Source organism: Limanda limanda, chromosome 8 (genome assembly GCF_963576545.1).
Source record: "Limanda limanda chromosome 8, fLimLim1.1, whole genome shotgun sequence".
In the NCBI taxonomy this organism is placed as follows: Eukaryota; Metazoa; Chordata; class Actinopteri; order Pleuronectiformes; family Pleuronectidae; genus Limanda; species Limanda limanda.
The window spans coordinates 6,783,224-6,803,874 of record NC_083643.1 but is presented as its reverse complement, the minus strand read 5'-3'; the positions used below and the strand labels follow the sequence as shown (position 1 = coordinate 6,803,874).

At 41.2% G+C, this 20,651-nt stretch overlaps 4 protein-coding genes across 4 annotated transcripts; all 4 read right to left on the bottom strand.

The window, feature by feature from the left end:
• Positions 1-774: 774 nt before the first annotated feature.
• Positions 775-3,360, bottom strand: LOC133009078 (RIB43A-like with coiled-coils protein 2). The gene is made up of 7 exons (XM_061076481.1): positions 3,244-3,360; positions 3,044-3,125; positions 1,935-2,237; positions 1,726-1,844; positions 1,206-1,382; positions 926-1,092; positions 775-841 (listed from the first exon to the last, which is right to left on the bottom strand). Exons 1-7 carry the CDS (start codon positions 3,358-3,360, stop codon positions 775-777), a joined length of 1,032 nt encoding a protein of 343 aa, XP_060932464.1.
• Positions 3,361-4,366: 1,006 nt separating this feature from the next.
• Positions 4,367-6,864, bottom strand: ribc2 (RIB43A domain with coiled-coils 2). The gene is made up of 7 exons (XM_061076480.1): positions 6,748-6,864; positions 6,580-6,661; positions 5,818-6,123; positions 5,605-5,723; positions 4,788-4,964; positions 4,519-4,685; positions 4,367-4,436 (listed from the first exon to the last, which is right to left on the bottom strand). The coding sequence occupies exons 1-7, from the start codon at positions 6,862-6,864 to the stop codon at positions 4,367-4,369; spliced, it is 1,038 nt and encodes a 345-aa protein (XP_060932463.1).
• A 1,172-nt stretch (positions 6,865-8,036) lies between these two features.
• LOC133009076 (probable polypeptide N-acetylgalactosaminyltransferase 8) lies at positions 8,037-14,334 on the bottom strand. Its single transcript, XM_061076479.1, has 13 exons — positions 14,175-14,334; positions 12,802-12,890; positions 12,657-12,699; positions 12,314-12,470; positions 11,938-12,104; positions 11,265-11,451; positions 10,250-10,447; positions 10,017-10,131; positions 9,650-9,835; positions 9,348-9,485; positions 8,840-8,932; positions 8,585-8,755; positions 8,037-8,156 (listed from the first exon to the last, which is right to left on the bottom strand). The coding sequence occupies exons 1-13, from the start codon at positions 14,332-14,334 to the stop codon at positions 8,037-8,039; spliced, it is 1,824 nt and encodes a 607-aa protein (XP_060932462.1).
• An 819-nt stretch (positions 14,335-15,153) lies between these two features.
• ndufa9a (NADH:ubiquinone oxidoreductase subunit A9a) lies at positions 15,154-19,853 on the bottom strand. Its single transcript, XM_061076220.1, has 11 exons — positions 19,784-19,853; positions 18,234-18,407; positions 18,049-18,146; positions 17,820-17,911; positions 17,574-17,715; positions 17,155-17,257; positions 16,947-17,017; positions 16,471-16,547; positions 16,259-16,354; positions 15,556-15,622; positions 15,154-15,434 (listed from the first exon to the last, which is right to left on the bottom strand). Exons 1-11 carry the CDS (start codon positions 19,836-19,838, stop codon positions 15,264-15,266), a joined length of 1,146 nt encoding a protein of 381 aa, XP_060932203.1. The 5' UTR covers positions 19,839-19,853; the 3' UTR covers positions 15,154-15,263.
• Positions 19,854-20,651: the final 798 nt, after the last annotated feature.

Here is a 20,651-nt window from a genome sequence, read left to right as displayed (position 1 = left end):
CACTGTGTCAAATGCAGCAGAGAGGTCTAGAAGGATGAGGACACAGGAGAGAGAGGCGGCTCTAGCAGTGTGAAGTTGCAAGGAGGGCAGTCTCAGTTGAGTGACCTTGAAACCAGACTGGTGAGGGTCAAGAAGGTTGTTATGGTGGAGATAGGAGGAGAGTTGATTAAAGATAGCGGGCACAGGAGTTTTGGAAAGAAAGGGAAGAAGAGAGAAAGGTCTGTAGTTATATACTTCAGACGGGTCGAGGGTGCGTTTCTCCAGGAGAGGATTTACTCTTGCCTCCTTCAGAGAGTTAGGGAAACAGCCAGTTGACAGGGTGGTGTTGATGAGATGGGTGATAACAGGCATTTTGTTTTTAACATCCCTCTACCACACTGGTGCACTGTCATCTTGTAAACAGTACGCTAAACTAAAATAATGTTTTCCATTTTAATGTAATTTTGTTATATCCTCATTCAAGTGATATTCAATTTTCACTTTAATGTGTTTATTTTTTTGATCTTTCGCTGTCATGGTATATAAAAAAGACTTTTGCCTATGTTCACACAATTTAAGAAATGTATATTGGTTTTTTTTAACTGCCTGATAAACATTAAAAGTGTTTCTGCAGGAATGCCAAGAGAATTATGAGCAAATGTTCAGCATCACTCAGACATATTAAAATGTTGTGAACTAAATTTTAAATAACTAAACAGCTGTTTATTGGCTGTGGGTCAATTTATTCTGTTGTGATCATGGAGCACCGTCGTCTGTACTTCTCCACTTCGTCCATTATCTGCTGCAGGTGTTGAAATTGAAGAAGCGTTCCAGGTTGCTTCCTCTTTCCAGGTCCAGTTTCCTTAGAATGAGAGTTTAGAGACACAGTGAGACGATGCAATCTTTGTGGAGTTTAAAGAAGAAGTCTTTTCCAAGTGTTACTGACTGTTGTCTCTGTAGTTCGGCCTGTTGGAAGTTGCTACTCTCCTGGTTTCGTCTTATCTCCTTGCTCAGTTTCACCTGCTTCCTCTCTATTAGCAGAGCCGAGCGAGCAGAGGCCAAGCGAACACGATCGTGTTGCATGTCCTCTCGCTTGTTGTCTAATTCGATCCTCTACAGACGCACACAGAACAGACATGAGACAGGTTCTTACAGATTGGTTTTCCAAATAAATGATCAAGAAGATCACTTGTGTGTGTTTTGAGTGTCATTCGTTGCAGTTTTACCTTTTTCTCCTCTATTTGGCTTCTCTGGAACTGGAGGACCTGCTGCAGCGTCTGTGGGGGTGCTTTCAGATCAAGGCTTGGATACAGACCAGGTACTCCCCACCTGCCCAGGGCAATATTGATATCCCGACCTTTGTTGGCGCCATCACAAATTTGCTGATAGCGCTTCTCTTCAATCTTCGACAAAACACATAAAATGAAAATGAGAGTGATCGACAATTTAATTTGTGCTAAAGCTCAATTCTCAGCTTACGTCATGAAGTTTGACACAACATTACCACAGAAAGGCAGTTGGCATAAGTCATTAAATATCTATATTTACTCCTCATACAATGGAAGTGTGAAAAGCAACCCTGCCACTTTCATTCCCACCCCCCACTCAACATCTGTTCTTGCTCTGTGTAACTTTGGTGAGTCTATCTGCATAGTAAAGACAAGACGGGCCTCCCTTGTTGGTTAAAAGATGTTTTCAAAGCAAGTTTTACCAACAAGTGAGTGAGCGGTGACTTTAATGACTTACCTTGGCCAGGTTGAACTCTGTAGTGGCAACGGCTTCTGCCCTACTCCTCTCCATGTCCAGGCTCTGAAGCTGCAGAGCTCTGTTGTCCATCTCTACTCTCTTCTGATCGTTAAGGAGCTCTGGAGGCCAGAGGAGAAGGTGAAAGTCAGGCTATGTTTCCTGTGTATGAACCAAGGGTGTGTTTCCTCTATGGGATCAGACAAACTTACTTTCTAGCGTCTGCTGGTGCCTCTCTGTCACCCGTTCGCTCTGCTGCTGTTTGCTCCACTCTCTGAACTGCTCCTTCTGCCTCTTCAATCTGTTCTTAATCTCTGTGTCTTCACCCAAAAGTACAGGAGGCATCAATCCTGGTTCTTTAATGTGGGCTGTGTCGAACAGGCTGAACTCCGGCGGGCTCCGAGGCTGATGGTGCTGCTGGAAGTTCACGAGTTCTATTTGCAGGGTGCGCCTATTCTTCTCCTCCTTGTGTTGGAGAATGCAAGCTACTTTGTTATTATGGAGCCTTTCAGCATCTACGGTGTAGAGAGATGGAAAAAGACCACACACAGACATCGTCACATCATTAGAAATTATGACTGTATCTAAATGTAAGTGGTAATATATGGGTACACAGATGTTCAAAACACAAACCTCCTAATGTTATTACTGGATTCAGTTTTGACTAAGTGATAGTGAAAGATTTAGACGTTAAGTTATTGAATTGATTTGTCAAAATTGTGTTGACCCAGTTGAATATTTACATGTTCCTGCATGTTATCCTTCAAACAGTTAAAAAGCAATCTGTTGAACCTTTAATTGTTTTAAGCAGAACTGATTCATCAGTTCAGACGAAACCAACCCGTATAAAACTGTCTGGACGGGTTTAGATTGAACATTTTATATTGTTTTAAGGATGTAAAGATTTTAAATATAAAAACATGTAAATATCTGTTAACATGAATATTAACTATGTAAGATCATACATTTATTTTTGTAAATCAACTATAATATATGAATAAGTTTAACCGCTAAATCTTAAAATAGGATTATATTTAAACTTTTAAGAGCACAACCAATACATCATTTGGCCAATAATTGGTAATTGGTATGCACCACTATCGAAATATTTATATTTTTAAATATTTAAATTTCACAGAATACAAAAAGCAGAGTTGAAATATCGAACCTCAATTACATTTCTATGTTTGGGGTTTGATAACCACATCTAAGCGATCATTGTCTTAGGTATCGGCCCCAAAATGTCCATATCGGTCGGCTTCTAAACCTCAACTGGATCGTTTCCTCTGTGTCAGATCCTCACATGTACTAATTAACTCACCATGAACCTTTTGTTTCTCTTGTTCTGCCTCTTTTAGTTTCTTCTTCTCTTCCACTTGCATGTCCAGAGCTTCCTTGTCAACCTGACGAACGCACAGCAGAACAAATATCAACTGGAATGTTCATTTAAATACACGTTCTTCACGTTAGCACTGCACGTTAGCATGCTTATAGCTTCACTAAGGACTTTTAGCCACTTACTCCAATGATCCTGTATTTGTCATTAAAGATCCGCTCCCTTCTTTCAGCCTCTTCATTGCGACGTCTCTGCACACACGCCCTCGCAATGCGTTCTTCTTCGGTTTCAATGATAAACATTTTGAAGAACAAACTAGTAATGATTTTCCTCAACTTTAACCCCCTGATCTCAATGCACCAGAAACCTGATGAACAAATCACAAGTCCAGAAGCACCTCCATCATCAAAGGTGAAGGTCAGATTATAGGTTCTAACTCAAAGGAGACTTCATTCCAATGGTGTCTGAGAAACCTATAAAGAGCCTAAGAAGGTGCTATGATGCAATACTTTTTTTTCAGGAGGAGGAACTGCCAATGTAATTGGATTGAAATGAGAATATTTCAAGACACGTTCTACACATTTAAATGCAGAAATTTCTTAGGGTTCTTGCTTTTTCTTGTAGCTGTAGATCAAAGAGAATGACAAGCTCCACGGCAGGGTTGAATGTTTTAATCACCATGACCAGAGTTAAATTAATTAAATGCTTAAACTTGACTTGGAAAATATTGTGATACAGTAACAGAGCAGTCCAGGGTATTTTCTGCTTTATTGTGATATTATTCTAAAAAGTAATCTAACATTAGATATCATGCAAACTAACTCTTACACATTAGATCGGTCAGAGAATTTACAGTAAGTAAAGTTTACAGAGAGGAAAGACCAAATAAAACATTCCAGCAACAAATCATTATTTACTTTAACATAACAGGCATTTTGATTTTAACCTCCCTCTACCACACTGGTGCACTTTCATCTTATCCTATCCTCATTCAGCTTATTTAAAATTTTTACTTGAATGTTTTTGTTTTTTTAATGTTTAGCTGTCATGGTTTATAAAATAGACTTTGGCCTGCGTTCGCACAGTTTAAGAAATGTATTTATATTCCTTTTTAACTGCCTGATAAACATTTAAAGTATTTTTGCAGGAAAACCAAGAGAATTATGAGCAAATGTTCAGCATCACTCAGACATATTAAAAGGTTGTGAACTAAATTGTGAATAATTAAACAGCTGTTTATTGGCTGTGGGTCAGTTTATTCTGTTGTGGTCATGGAGCACCGTCGTCGGTACCTCTCCACTTCGTCCATCATCTGCTGCAGGTGTTGAATTTGGAGAAGAAGCTTTCGTGGATGCTTCCTCTTTCAAGGTCCAGTTTCCTTAGAATGAGAGTTAAGAGACACAGTGAGACGATTCGCTCTGTTTCGGGTTAAAAAGAAGTGTTTGCTAAATGTAACTGACTGTTGTCTCTGTAGTTCGGCCAGTTGGAAGTTGGAGTTCTCCTCATGCTGTCTCATCTGCCTGCTCATTTTAGCCTGCTTCCTCTCTAGTAGCAGAGCCGAGCGAGCAGAGGCCAAGCGAACACGATCGTGTTGCTCCTCCTCTCGCTTGTTCTCTAATTCGATCCTCTACAGACGAACAGAGGACAGACATGAGACAGGTTCTTACAGACTGGTTTTCTAAATATATGATCAAAAACAGCATGTGTGTGTCACTTGTTGCAGTTTGACCTTTTTCTCCTCTATTTGATTTCTCTGGAACTGGAGGACCTGCTCCAGCGTCTGTGGGGGGGCTCTCAGATCAGAGCCTGGACACAGACCAGGTACTCCCAACCTACCCAGGGCGGGGGTGATATCCAGACCTCTGTTGTCCTCCTCATCACGTTCCTGGCGGCGCTTCTCTTCAATCTTTGACAAAAAGCACAAAGTGAAAATGAGAAAGTGATCGACAATATCAGTTGAGTTAAACTTCAATTCTCAGCTTAAGGATCAACATGAGTTTGATGGTTCACTGAATCAGAAAAGGGGGAATTGATCCTTTTCCATTTCTTCTCCTCACTCTGAACAATAGTTCATGCTCCAGGTAACTTTTGTGATTGGGTACGATCTCCTGTGAGAAGCGTGTTACTGACTGATAGTCGCAGCTTCGATTGCCGGAATCAGGTCCAGCCAGTTCACGAGTAATGCTGAACTCTAGGTCAGTTGAGACTTTTAGACGTTTATCTCCATTATTCAGCCAGGAAGCTTTTAAGATGTGAAGAATTCTAGACAGAGTTTGGTGTAATTGTTACAGTGGTAGCTTTTCCTGTTCAGGAAGCCGGGGATCATGGGTAATAATGGGAAAATGCTGTCAGAGCTCCAGTCAACACAGTGATAGCCCAACAGAATAAATCATGTTTGGCTGCAGAGGGCGCTGTTGCTCAGCTAAGAGTTACATGCTGTCTAATTACTGGTACATGCAGCTAAAATGTGTTTATCTCAGTGTGTTTCCGAGATTCCTCCTTTGTTGGTTTAAGGATTTAAAAATGTGACAACATGAATGACTTACCTTGGCCAAGTTGAACTCTTTAGTTGCAACGGCTTCTGCCCTTCTCCTCTCCATCTCCAGGCTCTGAAGCTGCAGAGCTCTGTTGTCCATCTCTACTCTCATTTGATCATCACGCTGCTCTGGAGGCCAGAGGAGAAGGTGAAAGTGAGGCTATGTTTCCTGTGTATGAATGAACCGAGGGTGTGTATCCTCTATGGGATCAGACAAACTTACTTTCTAGTGTTTGCTTGTGCCTCTCTGTCTCTCGCTCACTCTGCTGCTGGTTGCTCCATCGTCTCAACTGCTCCTTCTGCCTCTGCAATCTGTTCTCAATCTCTGGGTCTTCACCCATAAAACCAGGAGGCATCACTCCTGTTTCTCTACTGTGGTCTGTGTCGTTCAGGCCAAACTCCTGCTGGCTCCGAGGCTGCTGGTGCTGCTGCCGGTAGTTGACTAGTTCCATCTGCATGGCACGCTTATTCTTATCTTCTCTGTGTTGGAGAATGGAAGCTACTTTGCTATTATGAAGCACTTCAGCATCTACAATAGAGATTGAGATTTAAAAAAAAAAAAAAAAACACACAGACATGGCATCATTAGAAATCATAAATATTTATAATTAAAAGTACATCTGGTATACAGATGTTCAAAATAGAAACCTATAGATCGTATACTAGATGCTGTTTTCTATCAGTAAGTGATGGTGTCAGATATAGAGGTTAAGTTAATTCATATGTTTTAGTTAATCTACAAAAAGATTGTTTACCTTGTTGAATATTCACATTTATATTTACAGTTATAAGTTTAGTAAAATTTTCATTATAGCAAGCAATGAGTGGCTTAATGAAGTAGATGAATTTCCCCATAAATTTTCTGCATTCAAATCTACAGACATTGAGGTTCACCATGAACAAGTATAATGAAAATTCATCTTTTAAGGATGTATTTTATTAATATTGAATTAAATGCTGATGAATCCAGTTCCCATTAACTCACCATGAGCTTTTTGTTTCTCCTCGAGTTGCTCTTTTAGTTTATTCTTCTCTTCCACCTGAACGTGCAGAGCTTCTGTGTCAACCTGACAAACAAACAGGGACACAATCAAATACACACTTTCACATTTCAAGTGAGCATACTTAGCTTAGCTCACACAGAGTCACTCACTCCCATGGTTCTGAGTTTATCGTTAAAGATCCTCTCTCTTCTCTCTGTCTCTCTGTCTCGACGCCTCTGCAGATCCATCCTCTTCAAACGATCCGAAGCTAATTCTGTGTTAAACATGTTGTCGCACAGGTTCCAGTTTATTTAGTTAAACTTTGCGTTAACACGGAGCTCGAGTCTTCTCCAATAGAACAAACGTGTGTCTCTCTAACACTCCGGTTGCTAGGGAACCAGAGCCTCCGTTAGTGTGTGGAAGCCCAAGAGCGCCACCTATCGACCGAAAGAAGCTGTACAAACTATTTCTTAGTTTTAAGTCTGTTTGAAAAATCCTCCTGACTGTAAGCAAGTAAAGAAACAAGTAGACACACAAGCAAGTAAACAAACAAACGAACAAGTAAACAAACAAACCCAACAAGCTTCTTGTTGCTCCAACAGATAAAACAATCATTCTGACATTTCACACAACCGAGGGTTTGGTTATTACAATATAAATGCTGCATCAGATTAAATTCCAAATACGCGTAGTTTTTACAAAATGTTTACAGAGTCATATAGTAACTAGATTTATTCACTTACTTTTAGAAATGCATTTCTAAAATGACATTTATAGGTTCTTCCCTGATATTTGACCAACTTCTGCACTTTATGTTTCAGTAAAAAGTGCTTGTAAAAGTAGAATTTGTCACATTAGTTTTGTTTGTCACATTAAACTAAACTCTCATCAAAGCAACAGGTGTAGATGAGGCTGTGAGTTTTGACAGCTCATCACAGCCTCAGCTGCTTCAACGCAGGAGCCGCTGAGTTTTTAAAGATGAAAATAAATAAGATAACTGGTTGGTTTTGCTGTGGAATCATTTAGTGATGTAACAGTCTCTTGGACTTTGTTATTCCATGTGATCAAGCATTCATGCAACATTGAGTCTTTATACAATAACCTGATCAACAGAGCTGAACACATTTATCATGATTCATGAGTCATAATTTTGGATCCATGAAAGATCTAAACAATACGGGATTTGATCACTTATTCTTCTCAACTGAAATCCTAAGGTATTTTTCGTCAAGTCAGTTCATACCAAAGAGAATCACAACATCATTCTGACCTTTGCTAATTCAAATGTGAAAATGATTTGCGGGCGTACTGTGGAGACACAAGATGTCAAATGAATCTAAGTCAATTCAGAACTCAAGATTTACAAATTGGGGACACAATTTAGATCAGTCACATTTATTTTATATTTTACACATATCTTATTTTCTTCACCTCTTGTTGGCCACATACACACACTTTTTTAAAAGTCTTTGATTATATTTTGGACTGTCCATCTTTGACCAGAGCATTCCTGCATTAGAAGTTTGGCATCTTTAATCTCCAGGCATCTTCCTGTCAGTCTGCTCTTCAGCTCTTTGCCCTGGAAAACAAAACAGTGATGTAGTGATCAGTGTGTTGTGGTTTCACCCCCATCGGATTGTTTGTGAGCAGGACTACACAAAAACTACCAATCTGATGTCTATGAGGAAGAGACACGGGCCAAGACAGAAGCCATTACATTGTGACACAGATCGACATAAAAGACTGGATCCGATAGTGTTTTTTCTACTTTCTTCAAAACTGCACGATTTTCATTAATTTACCAGGAAATAATCTATGGATCTTGAAGAACTAGAGTTAGGGGATTGATATCTATGAGTTTGTGCAACGTGCTGCAGCTTGATTGGATTTAAGGGGCTGTTGGGCCTTTGCGGAGGTACAGGCTCGAGTGCCAGTCTATTCATTCTTTTTGCAACATCCTCCATGACGTCCATACACTTGCTTTGATGATGGTTTATGTTGTTGTACCTGAGTGAAGTCCCAGTATATCCCCATTTCTTTCTGAACGGCTTCCTTGCAGTTGTAAAGTCCAGGCTCAGTTTCTGGTTGGCCGGCATCGGTTATACACCGGTTGTCATTGTACTTGTGGGACTTGATGCCACCGATGTAGAGCTCACCAGACGCACGGTAATACGCGGTCTAAAAAAACCCAGAAAACTGGTCAGAAAGCAGGACGGCCGGTTAAATAGGACCAAGACAACAGAAGGTCTAGAGTTGGATTACTTGGGGTCCATAGTAGTGGCAGCCGTAGGCGACGGGTCGGTTACCCGGCACTCGGCCTTGGTCCAAGCACATGTTGGCGTCGAGATTCTTCATCTGTCAGCGAAGGAATTTGTGCAAACACACAGTTTAGTCATGAAAAGACACAGGATGATATCTGATACCGCGCTGCCACCTGCTGAGCAATGAATGAAATTATTTAATTATAATAATTATTTTCTGTATCATGGTCACTACTGTTGCAATATTACTTATAATATTTTTGTTTTCATTACAATAACACTTACATCATTCCACTTTCTCCCCAGTACCTGCTTTTGCACAGTGTCTGTTTTGCAGGTTGTTTGTTTCTGTACTCTCATTATGTGTAGTTTAGTAGTGTACATATTGTGATCTTTTTTATTGTGCTTCGGCACTGTTACTTAAATTCAGTTTTCTCTTATTTGCTGTAACAAGTGAATTTCCCCGTTGTGTGGATAAAATAAAGAAATCTAATCTAATCTAAGCTTACTCCTCCATAGGCCAGGATGTCATCCCAGGGATCCAACTCGGGATACACGTTGTCCAAGTACCATTTGAAAGGTTTGCAGTTCAACCTCTCTCGGAGTTCTTTCCTTTCAGACACGTCCCCGATGTCAATCCCGTGAGTCTGCAAAGGCAAAGAATTTGGCATCGTTTGCGATATTGTGATTATAGACATTTAAAATAATTTCCCCGTCATTTAAGCACTTGAAGACACTCAGTGGACAAATAACTACAAATATTTTCATTGCCACAAACAGGGCTTCACTTCTCGACTGTATGTTGATGCACCTCAAAAGGCAAGTTCCAGGCCAAGTTGACGTTGTGCTTGTAGTCGTCCATCCAGATCTCTGCTACCCTCAGTGCGTTTCTCTTCATGGCTTGACTCAGGTCGGGCATGTAGGGCTTGTGGTTCCTCTCGATGTGAGCGATCTTGGAGCAAGGGACCACTTCGACACTGCCTCCACACGTCCACACCTTTATGTGCAAAAAAACAACAAAAGTGCACTGAACTTCATTCAGGAAGCTCCATTCAATTGGTTTATCAGAAACAGTTGACAGCTTTTTTTTTACAACTTAAATCCCTTTATCAATAATATAACTGGGCATGTGTCCCGAGATGTAGGATTGAATATGAGATAGGGGAGGTTTTACTCACACGAATTCCCAGCTCAACGTTCTCCCCACCGTACACTTTCATTCCGTCGTCGAGGACTCCGATCTCCCCAAGAAACTCCCGATCAGCGACGAGGATTCCCATTACAGATGGACTCCTCCAGAGAAAGATCAAAACAGTAACTACTGGGTCCTTTAAAAACATCTTTCACACAAGATGCAATTAATAAGAACATTTTCATTTTCAAAACACTGATTGGTTTCACTTGAACTTACTTGCCGGGCAGTGAGCCGTCTTTGAGCTTGTGATACTCGGGGCTAAATCCTTCGTACATGCACCACAGAGCCCAGTCGAAGGCGTGCGCCGACGGTTGGTACAGAACGACCTTGAGGTCATCGAAGTTCACTTTGTCAAACACGGGCGACGCCACCACGGTGCGGTCGCCTTTGATCTGAGTGAGCAGGGGCTCGGCCCTGTGGAGGAGACACACACTTCCTTCATTTAAAGCTCCTCAAAGTAGGTACGCATCAGTTGGTCCTCGTCTTTTGATGAATACCTGAGTGTGATGACTGAATACTTTACACATTTTAACAAGGATCAGCAGACTTTTAGTGTTTTTATATTTCATTGCAGTTTCAAAGTGAGGACTCCCACTGTATGTCTTTGTTTTCTTGTCCTGTATCTTTAATTTTGATCAGTTTTATTATCCGTACTGTGTGCATTGGGGTCGTAACTATAGTATATTTAGCCAAGAGATCTTCTGAGCATGGTTTGAAAATACAATGACATTTTAACATCTTTAGGCGTGTTGATTCTCAAACTCTTTGAACACTATCCCAGATGTTATTCGTTAGCTGTCTCCCCCAGAGAATACTCGTTGAACTGTAAAATGAAGACACCTTACACTACAAGATGCTAAACATGTCCTTATATAGGCAGAAGGCCCGGTTGTGTGATGTCATGTTATCTCTAGTTTGGGGGTCCCACCTCCACAAATAAAACTCGTTGTCTTGCAAGAGGCAAATCAGATTTTCACTATTTGGCTGTGTGATGTCTCCGAGTCTCTAGAGCTCGTCCTGACCTGTGAAACTTCTTGTAATAAACATTAAACTTGTAAGTACTGGGTCCACGGTGTCCTTTCTGCAAACATCAACAAGACACTGCTGCTTGAAAGACGAGACATAACCCAAATTGTACCTCGCGATCATGAAGATGATCCATCCATACAGAACTACACTTTATATTATTGTCAGTGCTTGAACAAAAATAACATTTCAGCCCCTGTCTCACCACATCTCATGGACCTCGATGTGTGCGTCCAGGATGGCCACCACCTCAGCAGTGGCAGCTCTCCACCCGGACACCCGGGCCGAGGCGAGCCCTCGCTGCGTGCGGTGCCTCACTCGAGTGAAGAGAAGAGTCGGGTTCCCCCTTTTCAGTAACTCCACGTAGTCGTCCAGGTCGCCCTTCAGGTCCTCTGGATTGAGGAGGAGAACGTTGGCATGTGTTGAGATCATGGGAGAACAGGGCTCAACAGATTTAAAACACAACTGAGGCAACAGTTTCCACAATGTTTTTTAAGAATGCAAAGCAGCTACATGTTTTATACATGGAGGAGGAGTCACAGTTCTGATCACACACACAGTTCCTCACACCTTCACAAGCTATAGCAAACATTTCCCTACAATAAATACTACTTCTGTGAAATCCAATGTTGTGACTGTAGCTGAATAGAAGTTTTAGTTTGTGGTTGTGGTTGCATTAGACCGAAACAGGGTTCTAACGTTTTATTTGTGCATGTATATTAGGCGACTGCAATCCCCATCACCATTTACAGTCAGTCTTTAAATGCCATGTCAATGTGAAAGTCTTCAAAATCAAACATCTCTCAATCAGCTCATCTGTTCAGCCGATAAACCCCAGATGTTCTCTTGCTGATCACACGTTCATTCAACCAACCAACCATGAGAGCTGCCGTCGTCCACCAGTATCATCTCCTTCAGGATGTAGGCGGGGGTGCGGTCGATGATGCTGCGCAGCGCCCGTTGGAGAATAGACAGAGCTTCGTTCAGGAAGATCAGCACCACTCCCAGACTCGGCAGGTCTTTGGCATACGTCTTCGTCAGACACCTGATCAGAGACAGGGGACTTTAAACTCAAAACAACTCTAACTACTGTTTGCATTAGAAAACTGTGTAAATGCAAAAAGTCTGTTGTGGCACCGCACCACTAAACTTAAAATGTTGTTGAACAGTAGTTAGTGATCGGTGTATGGTTGGTCAGGCATGTGCTCAAAGAGATGATGCATGTGTGGAAAGAGCCAGAGAGGACAGTGGTACCTGGGATCCAGAGTATTTGGAAGAACTCGGTCCAGAGGAAGGCGATCGCTGAGGAAAGTGTTGTATCCGAACTTCTGAAACAGAGCCTCTGCCTCTCGTTGCTCCACCTCGGACAGATTCTGCCCCCAATGCTTGAACAGGGGAGAGTCAGGAAACACTTGGTTGGACGTTACCGCCCCGGGGGCATTTAGGATCTTTGGCTCAGGCTGCTCTGGCTGCTCAGGCTGCTCTGGCTGCTCCTTCTGCTCTGGCTGCTCCTTCTGCTCTGGCTGCTCCTTCTGCTCTGGCTGCTCCTTCTGCTCTGGCTGCTCCGGCTGCTCCTTCTGCTCCGGCTGCTCCTTCTGCTCCTTCTGCTCCTTCTGCTCCTTCTGCTCCTTCTGCTCCTTCTGCTCAGGCTGCTCCTTCTGCTCAGGCTGCTCCTTCTGCTCCTTCTGCTCAGGCTGCTCAGGCTGCTCAGGCTGTTTCTGGCGTTGCAGCAGCCGTTTGACCAACACAGCTTTTCTGGATCTGTCTCTGTCGTTTTCCAGCATTTTCTGCATGGCGTCCTGCTTTAGTCCTAAGGCATCCAGCATTATGTCTTGACAGATTGAGGATGAAAAGGCAGAATGAGCCAGAGACATTATCATTTTTTTAAAAATAATACTAGACATGGACATTTCACCATGTCAAAGACAACATGTAGAGCGTTATCTGCCAATTTTTTAAATCAAATATAGTATTCCCGGTGAGATTCACGTGTGCATCTTCCCTCGATTGATTCTCTATCACATTATAACATTTCATCTGTTGCCAGGGTTGAGTTAGCAGCAGCGCATTCTTCCTCTAGATTTGAATATGGCATTTTATTTATTGTCACTGTACTGCTGCAGACAACACAACCAAATAGCAATGGCACTCCGAACAGTATGAATATTTCAGATGTAGGTTTTAGATTAAAATACATAAAGAAATCAGAGCCCATCAAGTTTCTTGGCAGTCTCACTAAAAACATGATACAAGCTTTTCCCAGTGACTGTTTTTTTGACAACTTTTATTTTACCCAATAAACAAAGCAGACAAGACGAGCACTGATGTTTCTTTATTTAATGTATATGTAAAATATACATTTCTATATAATTGGTCATATTTATTATGCTACGTGTGTCTGGCACCAGATGGGTTAAAAGCAGAGGTTAAATTTCCCCTTGCAGGAGTGTGCCTGTGCATGTCTGTGCGACAAATAAATGCATCTTAATCTTAACTATTGTTTTCTTTTTTATACAGATTTATTTAAAGTTTATGGTTTAACTCTACAAATCGTCAACTCTCGATAACATTTTGTCACGATGCTTGATAACGACAATTATCTCTTTATTTATATTTTAAACTAATGTGTAACCCGCACTGAAGATTTTGTATGAATTATATTTTATTTCCTTGTTATATGGGAGTGGCTTTTTCTGGTTTCTACCATCACACACACTTATTTTTACATTTCAATTTAGAATTGATGTCGAGTGACAAACTAAACTTAGTTAGGGTTAGATGATGATTGCAGCAGGACTTCTTGACATATTGAAGTTATCCTTCAAAATGTTTACCCTCATCATTGCAGCTAAAACCTTTATCCTGATGTTTTCCTACACTTGACATCTATTGCACTTGTGTAAGTCCTGGGAGACGGATCCTCACATGTGTCTCTCTGAGGTTTCTATGTATTTTTACCTGTTAAAAGGGTTTTTAGTAGTTTTTCCTTACTCTTGCTGAGAGTTAAGGACAGAGGATGTCACACCATGTTAAAGCCCTATGAGACACATTGTGATTTGTGAATATGGGCTATACAAATACAATTTGATTGATTGATTTGTTTGTTTGTACTCACACATGTTTCCGAGTCTGGCCTCGAGCTCAGACAGACTTGTGGTCTCTCGGGTCGCGACCCGCTCGGGCCCGGTCCGCTCCTTCATGAACAGGCCTGCGTTGAAGACCAGTGCGATGCCCACCAGTAGGAGGACAGGTCGGGTGATCCAAGCGAACCTCATCCTGACTCACTGGACCCTGGAGAGCAGACAGACACACAACACCTCACTGAGCAGCTCACAGACACACACACACACACACACACACAGACACACTCCGGGTCTCTGATGAGGAACAGCTGCCTCTGATCAGCTGATGGGATATATATCACCTGTGGGGCTGGTTCCATAAACCACTGGATCCTACAACTCCCACCATGCAACCCGGCCTCTGAGTGGGACCAGTGAGACGGATGCATAGATTTCACAGGAGGAACATAAATCAATCGTGTCACAAGTGTGAACCGCAAATTTGTATATTTAAATCATAGTCAGGTATTAAATAATGTTGGATCCTGTATCATGGACTATGATCACAACAAGACTGCTTGATGTACAATATTTCCACTCTGATACAATAATCCATCAATTCATTTATATTCCATTATGCGACAAACTGTTTATTCTAATCAATGTTCCAAACACCCTTAGCTTATCTTTCTGATGTTCTCGTTACACGTGACATCTATTGCACTTATGTCCTCCCTGGGAGAGGAATCCTCACATGTGGCTCTCTCTGAGGTTTCTACCTTCTTTTTTACCGTTATGAGTTTTTTATTTTAGTAGTTTTTAAGAACAGAGGATGTCACACCTTGTTAAAGCCCTGAGACTAACTGTGATTTGTGAATATGGGCTATAATCAATCAAATAAAATGTGATTGATTGATAAAACTCAGAAATGTCATAGAATATGAAAACAGGTGAATTCTCTTCAGAGACTCTTTCATTGTAACATCACGTCTAATGGCAACAATCACGATGAACACATGAAAAACAGTCAAATCAAGGAAACCCTTAAAGAGTATTTTTTTATTTATGTACAGAATATATGTTACTGACAATAGCAGAGGCATCCTCTGACTGCCGGAGCGATAGGGATGTTCTCAACAGGTTTAATAGTTGACCGTCTTGGCCGGCTTGGCGTCTTCCAGGTCCGCCTCCAGGTAACGGAATCGGCGATGGCGACGCAGAATCTCGATCGCCTTTTGTTCTACAGTGGAAGGTGTGATCCCGAGATCCTCCAGACCAGGAAGTCCTGGGTACTTCATGTCTGTTATGTGAAACTGGACGAAAGAAAAAAATGCAGCAGAGAATTAGTCCCGGATTGTTTTTTTTAACTGGAATAAGCAGAAATATCAATAATGTAAGTAGAAGCTCGACAGTGCAAAGTCGTGGTTTTCTCACCCTGTCGATTTTGTCGGGGGTCGTCCAAGGCTCAAAAGGATTCATTGCAAAAAACCTAGCAGCGAGGCTGAAAAGAAACAACAGTAACAGTGACGTCAGTCTGCAGCAACAACTGGAGCTTATCTTCCAAAAACCCCACGTACATGGGTCATATTTATAGCTAAATTAAATATTTATTAGTTTTGCAATCTCTGTAAAAGGCTAAATGTATGAGCATAAATATACACAATGGCAGTTATTGAACTTTATCTTTTCAATGTACAATATTCACATTAATATCAATTCATATTTACAGCATCTGTTCAATACACAATATTCATTCATTCAACTTCCGCTCTTGCAATTATTTCACAATAAAAAACAACTTTTAAACAAAAGAATGGATTTGGTCAACAGAAACGCTGGAGTGCTTTTATTTTGAAAGCCTACAGAAAGTGTTGCAACCATTTATGTTTGAGACATACGTTCATCAGATACACATTCAAACTCAATGAGGCCACATGTTAAAATATTTCTGCACAACAGGGTGGCTGTGGGTCAGGAGGTAGAGCGGGTTAATAAACCCCGGTGGTTTGATCCCCAGTTCCCACAGTGTAATAGAAAAAGTGCTGCATTAATGTGTGTGTGAGTGGATGAATGTGGTTGATTAGACTGGAGAAACACAATATTAATGTATTACATTTACCAGGTTGAGGGAACTTACCGATAGAAAGGACGGGGGAGGGGGTAGGGCACAAAGGATCTGTGTGCCACAGCGTAGATGTATTCCACCAGGTCGTGAAGGAGGTAACGGTTCGGGCTGCATGACAACACAAGACAAAAACAATCTATTAAAGGAACTCACATTCAATCACTGAATTAGCTTTCCAAACACTTGTATTTGCTGAACCTGAAGACACAAGTTTTCAAACCTACCCAACGAGCTGGAAGGTCTTTCCATCAGCGTCAGGGTCTCTGACAGCGTTGATGATGGCCTTGGCAACATCCACCACCTGAGGAAGGAGATGGACGGTTTAGTTAGAGAGGAACGTCATGTCCTTCTGACTGGGTCAACATGTTACAAACAACATAAGTTAGGCAGTTTACTCCTTCGAATACTACTACTACGACTACTACCTACGAATTAATTCCTTTTTCAATAGTTAATGGGAGACTGCTCAGAACCAATAGGATTAAGATGATGCCACCAAACTCAACTGTGACTTAAATTGGGGAATAACGACATGTGACCAATAATGTCTCGTCACTGTGTCTGCTACATGTTGAAAACATTCTCGTCATCAAATGTCAACGGAAACTGAATCAGCCACGTGAAGCTACTGAGTCAGTTACTGTTCTACATGCAGATGTGGCTCGATTAGAATGGACTGTATATCACACAAGTCTCTTACATGAACCGGCTGCTTCACCGTCTTCTTCCCCATGCCCATGAGTGGAACAGCGTTACCAAACCAGCGCATATCTGAAACAGGATCAAAGCCAAACATGAGACTATGGCTAACTGTGAGACGTGGAGGGAGTTTATTTAAATTCTAGAACAGTAAAATAATCAAAAACGTTGAAATAGTCTCATTCACAAACAAACAAACAACTTCTTACTTGCGTAGTAGTTGAAGAATCGGTCCTCTCTCCCAAAGATCTCAGCAGGCTTCATGATGATGGCGTCTGGGAACTCGTCTCTCACTGCGTTCTCTCCGACAGCCTGTGGGAAAGGAACATGACGCACAATGATCACCTGGATTTAAAACACACAAACCTTCTTCACATGTTAATGTAGCCAGCTCATGGTTCAAGATTAATTTTGTCTTGGGCTTTGCACCAATATAAACACATTTTATATGTCAATGACTGACAAATAAGGTCAAGCACCTACACCACATTAAATATACAGAAAATAAACAAAGGTATTATTTGATAACAGTTCAAAGTTCTACAGCTTTATCAGACTCATAAATGTTTCCTTAACATAAGGTTTAGGAAAATGTTAGGAGAGGGACTGATGTAGAGAAACAGCCCACCTTGTTCCTCAGGTACTTGGACTGGCTGCGTATGTCAGCGTTGAGGTGAGACATGTGGACGAGTTTGGTGATGCCGGCCTCTCTGGCTGCCTTGGCAATCTGCTGAGGGATGGAAACGAAGACGTCCTCAAAGCAATAGTTCCTTCACACAAAAAGAGGGGAAATGCCATGAATGTTAATTTATAATTTTCAAGCAGAATCAACAAAGTCATCCAAGAACTGAACATGAATCACATGCTTTAATACCTGGTCTCCCACTCTCTGCCCACCAGGTTGATGACCACGTTAGAGTTCTCCAGAGCATGTTTGATGGAGTCTTTGTTCCTGGGATCCCACTCCTGCCACAAGACAGAACACAGACACCACATTTTACATTTTTATTCAAGGCTCCTAAATACTTGATTTCACCAGTAGAGGAGTATTTCTACAACAAATGTCTGTGAGGTCTGAGAAATGTGCAAAGTGCAAATCTCACCATGAAAAGGATTTGTCCAAGGTCACCCATGGGCCTGAAGTACATGAGGTCATACTGATCACAACGGTGAGGGATTATAACCTGAGAGCCCATCCGACCTGCAAATCATCAGCAGATACAATAGTAAGTAAATATAGATGTGTACATAGTTAAACATCAGTATAATGTTGTATTTTTAAGCTCACCCAGCCTGCTGACCACATATCGGCCCAGGAAACCTGTGGCACCGAACACTGTGGCTGCTATTCCGCTTGAAGAGGAGCGCCCTCCTTTCCCTTTGGGGATGACGGCATGGTGCAGCTTCCTCTGCTGACCCGTGGAGACACAGGCGGCTGACAACACAGCAGGGGAGGAGCTACCTGTCGAAAGGGAGGGGAACACAGGCAGCGATGGGTCAGGATCCAAAAGGAGGATTGCATTCAGGGAACTAAACTTACTGAGGTTCAAATAGATCCTGCTCTGATAACATAACAGTATATTGCACATCCCCATTTCTCTCCTGCTTTGCATTTTACTTTTTATTTAACTTTTCATATCTTGTATATATCTGTATATATTTATATGTATATATTTGTAACTGTTTTATAACTGATAAGTGGTTATAAGTTTTTGCATTTTACTTTTTATATCTTGTATATATTTTAGTTTTGTTTTATAAAGTTATTATTATTTTTTCTAATGTGAAGTACTTATTGTGTTTTTATGTTTTATGTTCATTGTATGCACTTATATACCAAAGAAAATTCCAGGTAGGTGTAAACCTACTTGGCAATAAATACTTTCTGATTCTGATTCTTACACATCTGTTGGTACGAATATTATCAAATAGAAACACGCCTCAGTTTGATGCATTCTATTCTCAATGAGCACTTTACTATCGGTTCACTCCTGCAAAAACCACAATAAATCATCCAAACAGGTGGCAGTATATAAAACCATGCAGGTCCTGGTCAAGAGCTTGAGTTGATGATCAGAATGGGGGAGGAAATATGCTGGAGGAAGATGGAGACTTTCATGGACAACCATCTCTAGAGTTTACTTCTGCAGGTCATAAAGGACGAGGTGAGGTCAGGAGAGGAGCCTGATTGATTCAAAGCTGAGAGAACAACTACAGGAAGTGAGGAAACCCCTCTTTTTGACTGAAGTAAGCAGAATCACACATGTACTGGAGGCTGATGGTGAAACTACCAGTTCATAGTTCATCAGATTGAAGGTACGAGGCAGCACCCAGTAAGAGAGGACGTCAGCAAATCAATATCAACAACACATCAGTCATATTTTATCTGAAGAGGCTGCCAGCTTGATATCAATCAATCAATCGAGTTAATTATCATCAAAACTAAGAAGCAACAACTGAGAGATTGAATCTTAGAACACAGTGTTGTGAGAGTCTCGAACCCACGTCACGTCACGGTGGCCAAGCGGAGAGGACACACTGTCCAACACTGGAACTGAACTTTAACTAAGCTTCACCCTTCAGTAATAGTTCCACAGATCGATGCCAGCCTTCACCTTTACACTGTTAATCACCATTAAAGTTCTGCACAGGTCTAACTGGGAGCTAGCAGCTAGCTGAGATGCTAGCAGGAGTTTAGCTGGTTAGCAAGGTCACTGGATCCGTGTGATCGGTGTGAACAAGCGGGCAGAGATGTGGTCACACAGAAGAACAGATTCACTAGTATCTTCTAACAAACACTTCAACACGAAGTCTGAAGACAGATCAGAGGTTACTCACTGCAAATCTTTGGAAGGACGTTAGCAGGACGGCTAACCAATGCTATGGCCGCCATCTTCCCCGACTACGGCGTCCCGTTCGGGTCAAAACAGGAGAAACGTCTACGAGGCGCTGGGGAGTGACGCAAAAAAAAAAACAAGGGTACAAAATATCAGCGTGTTTTGTTTTGTTTTTATGTTTTACATTTTTCTACACTTCTAAAAAATGTGCAACACAAAGTACAACACGAGTTATTTGTATTTGCACTGAAAGGGAAATCTGTGAAGTGACTGTTCTGCAAAGTCAGCAAATAATGTGATTTGAAATGTTTGGTTTTGTCTACACAGTTTGGATTGGTTGTTAAATAAGTGAATACATAATAAATAGATAAATAGTTGAATACAAAAATAATTAATGAATAAATGACAGTTCTTGGAAAATGATTAATATATTTTTTCTTCACACGATTTACGTGTAAACATTAATGTAATTTATGAACCTGTCATTTATACTTTATTTTAAATCTGAACAGTAGCTCTTCAGTATAGTGTCTGTGGTCTTATTCAGATTGTGTCACTGTGCCCAATAGGCCTCTGTTTCCTTTCAGCTAGAGTCACTGACACAAACACAACTTTGATGATACAATATAAAAGTAACAATGAAAACACATGTTCTTTGAAATAGTTTTTTATTTACTCATAAAAGACATAAAAATTACTTTTCTTTACTTTCTGTCCCAGCTACAGTCCTTCCTCTCTGGATCTCTTGGTTAGCGAATCGATAACGAGGGCACGGGTCTATGTTCAATTTAACTTTGAAGCTTGTTGGCGACTAAAGACATGAATAAAAAGACGGTAATTGTCCCGTAACATGAGCAGAGACATGATTT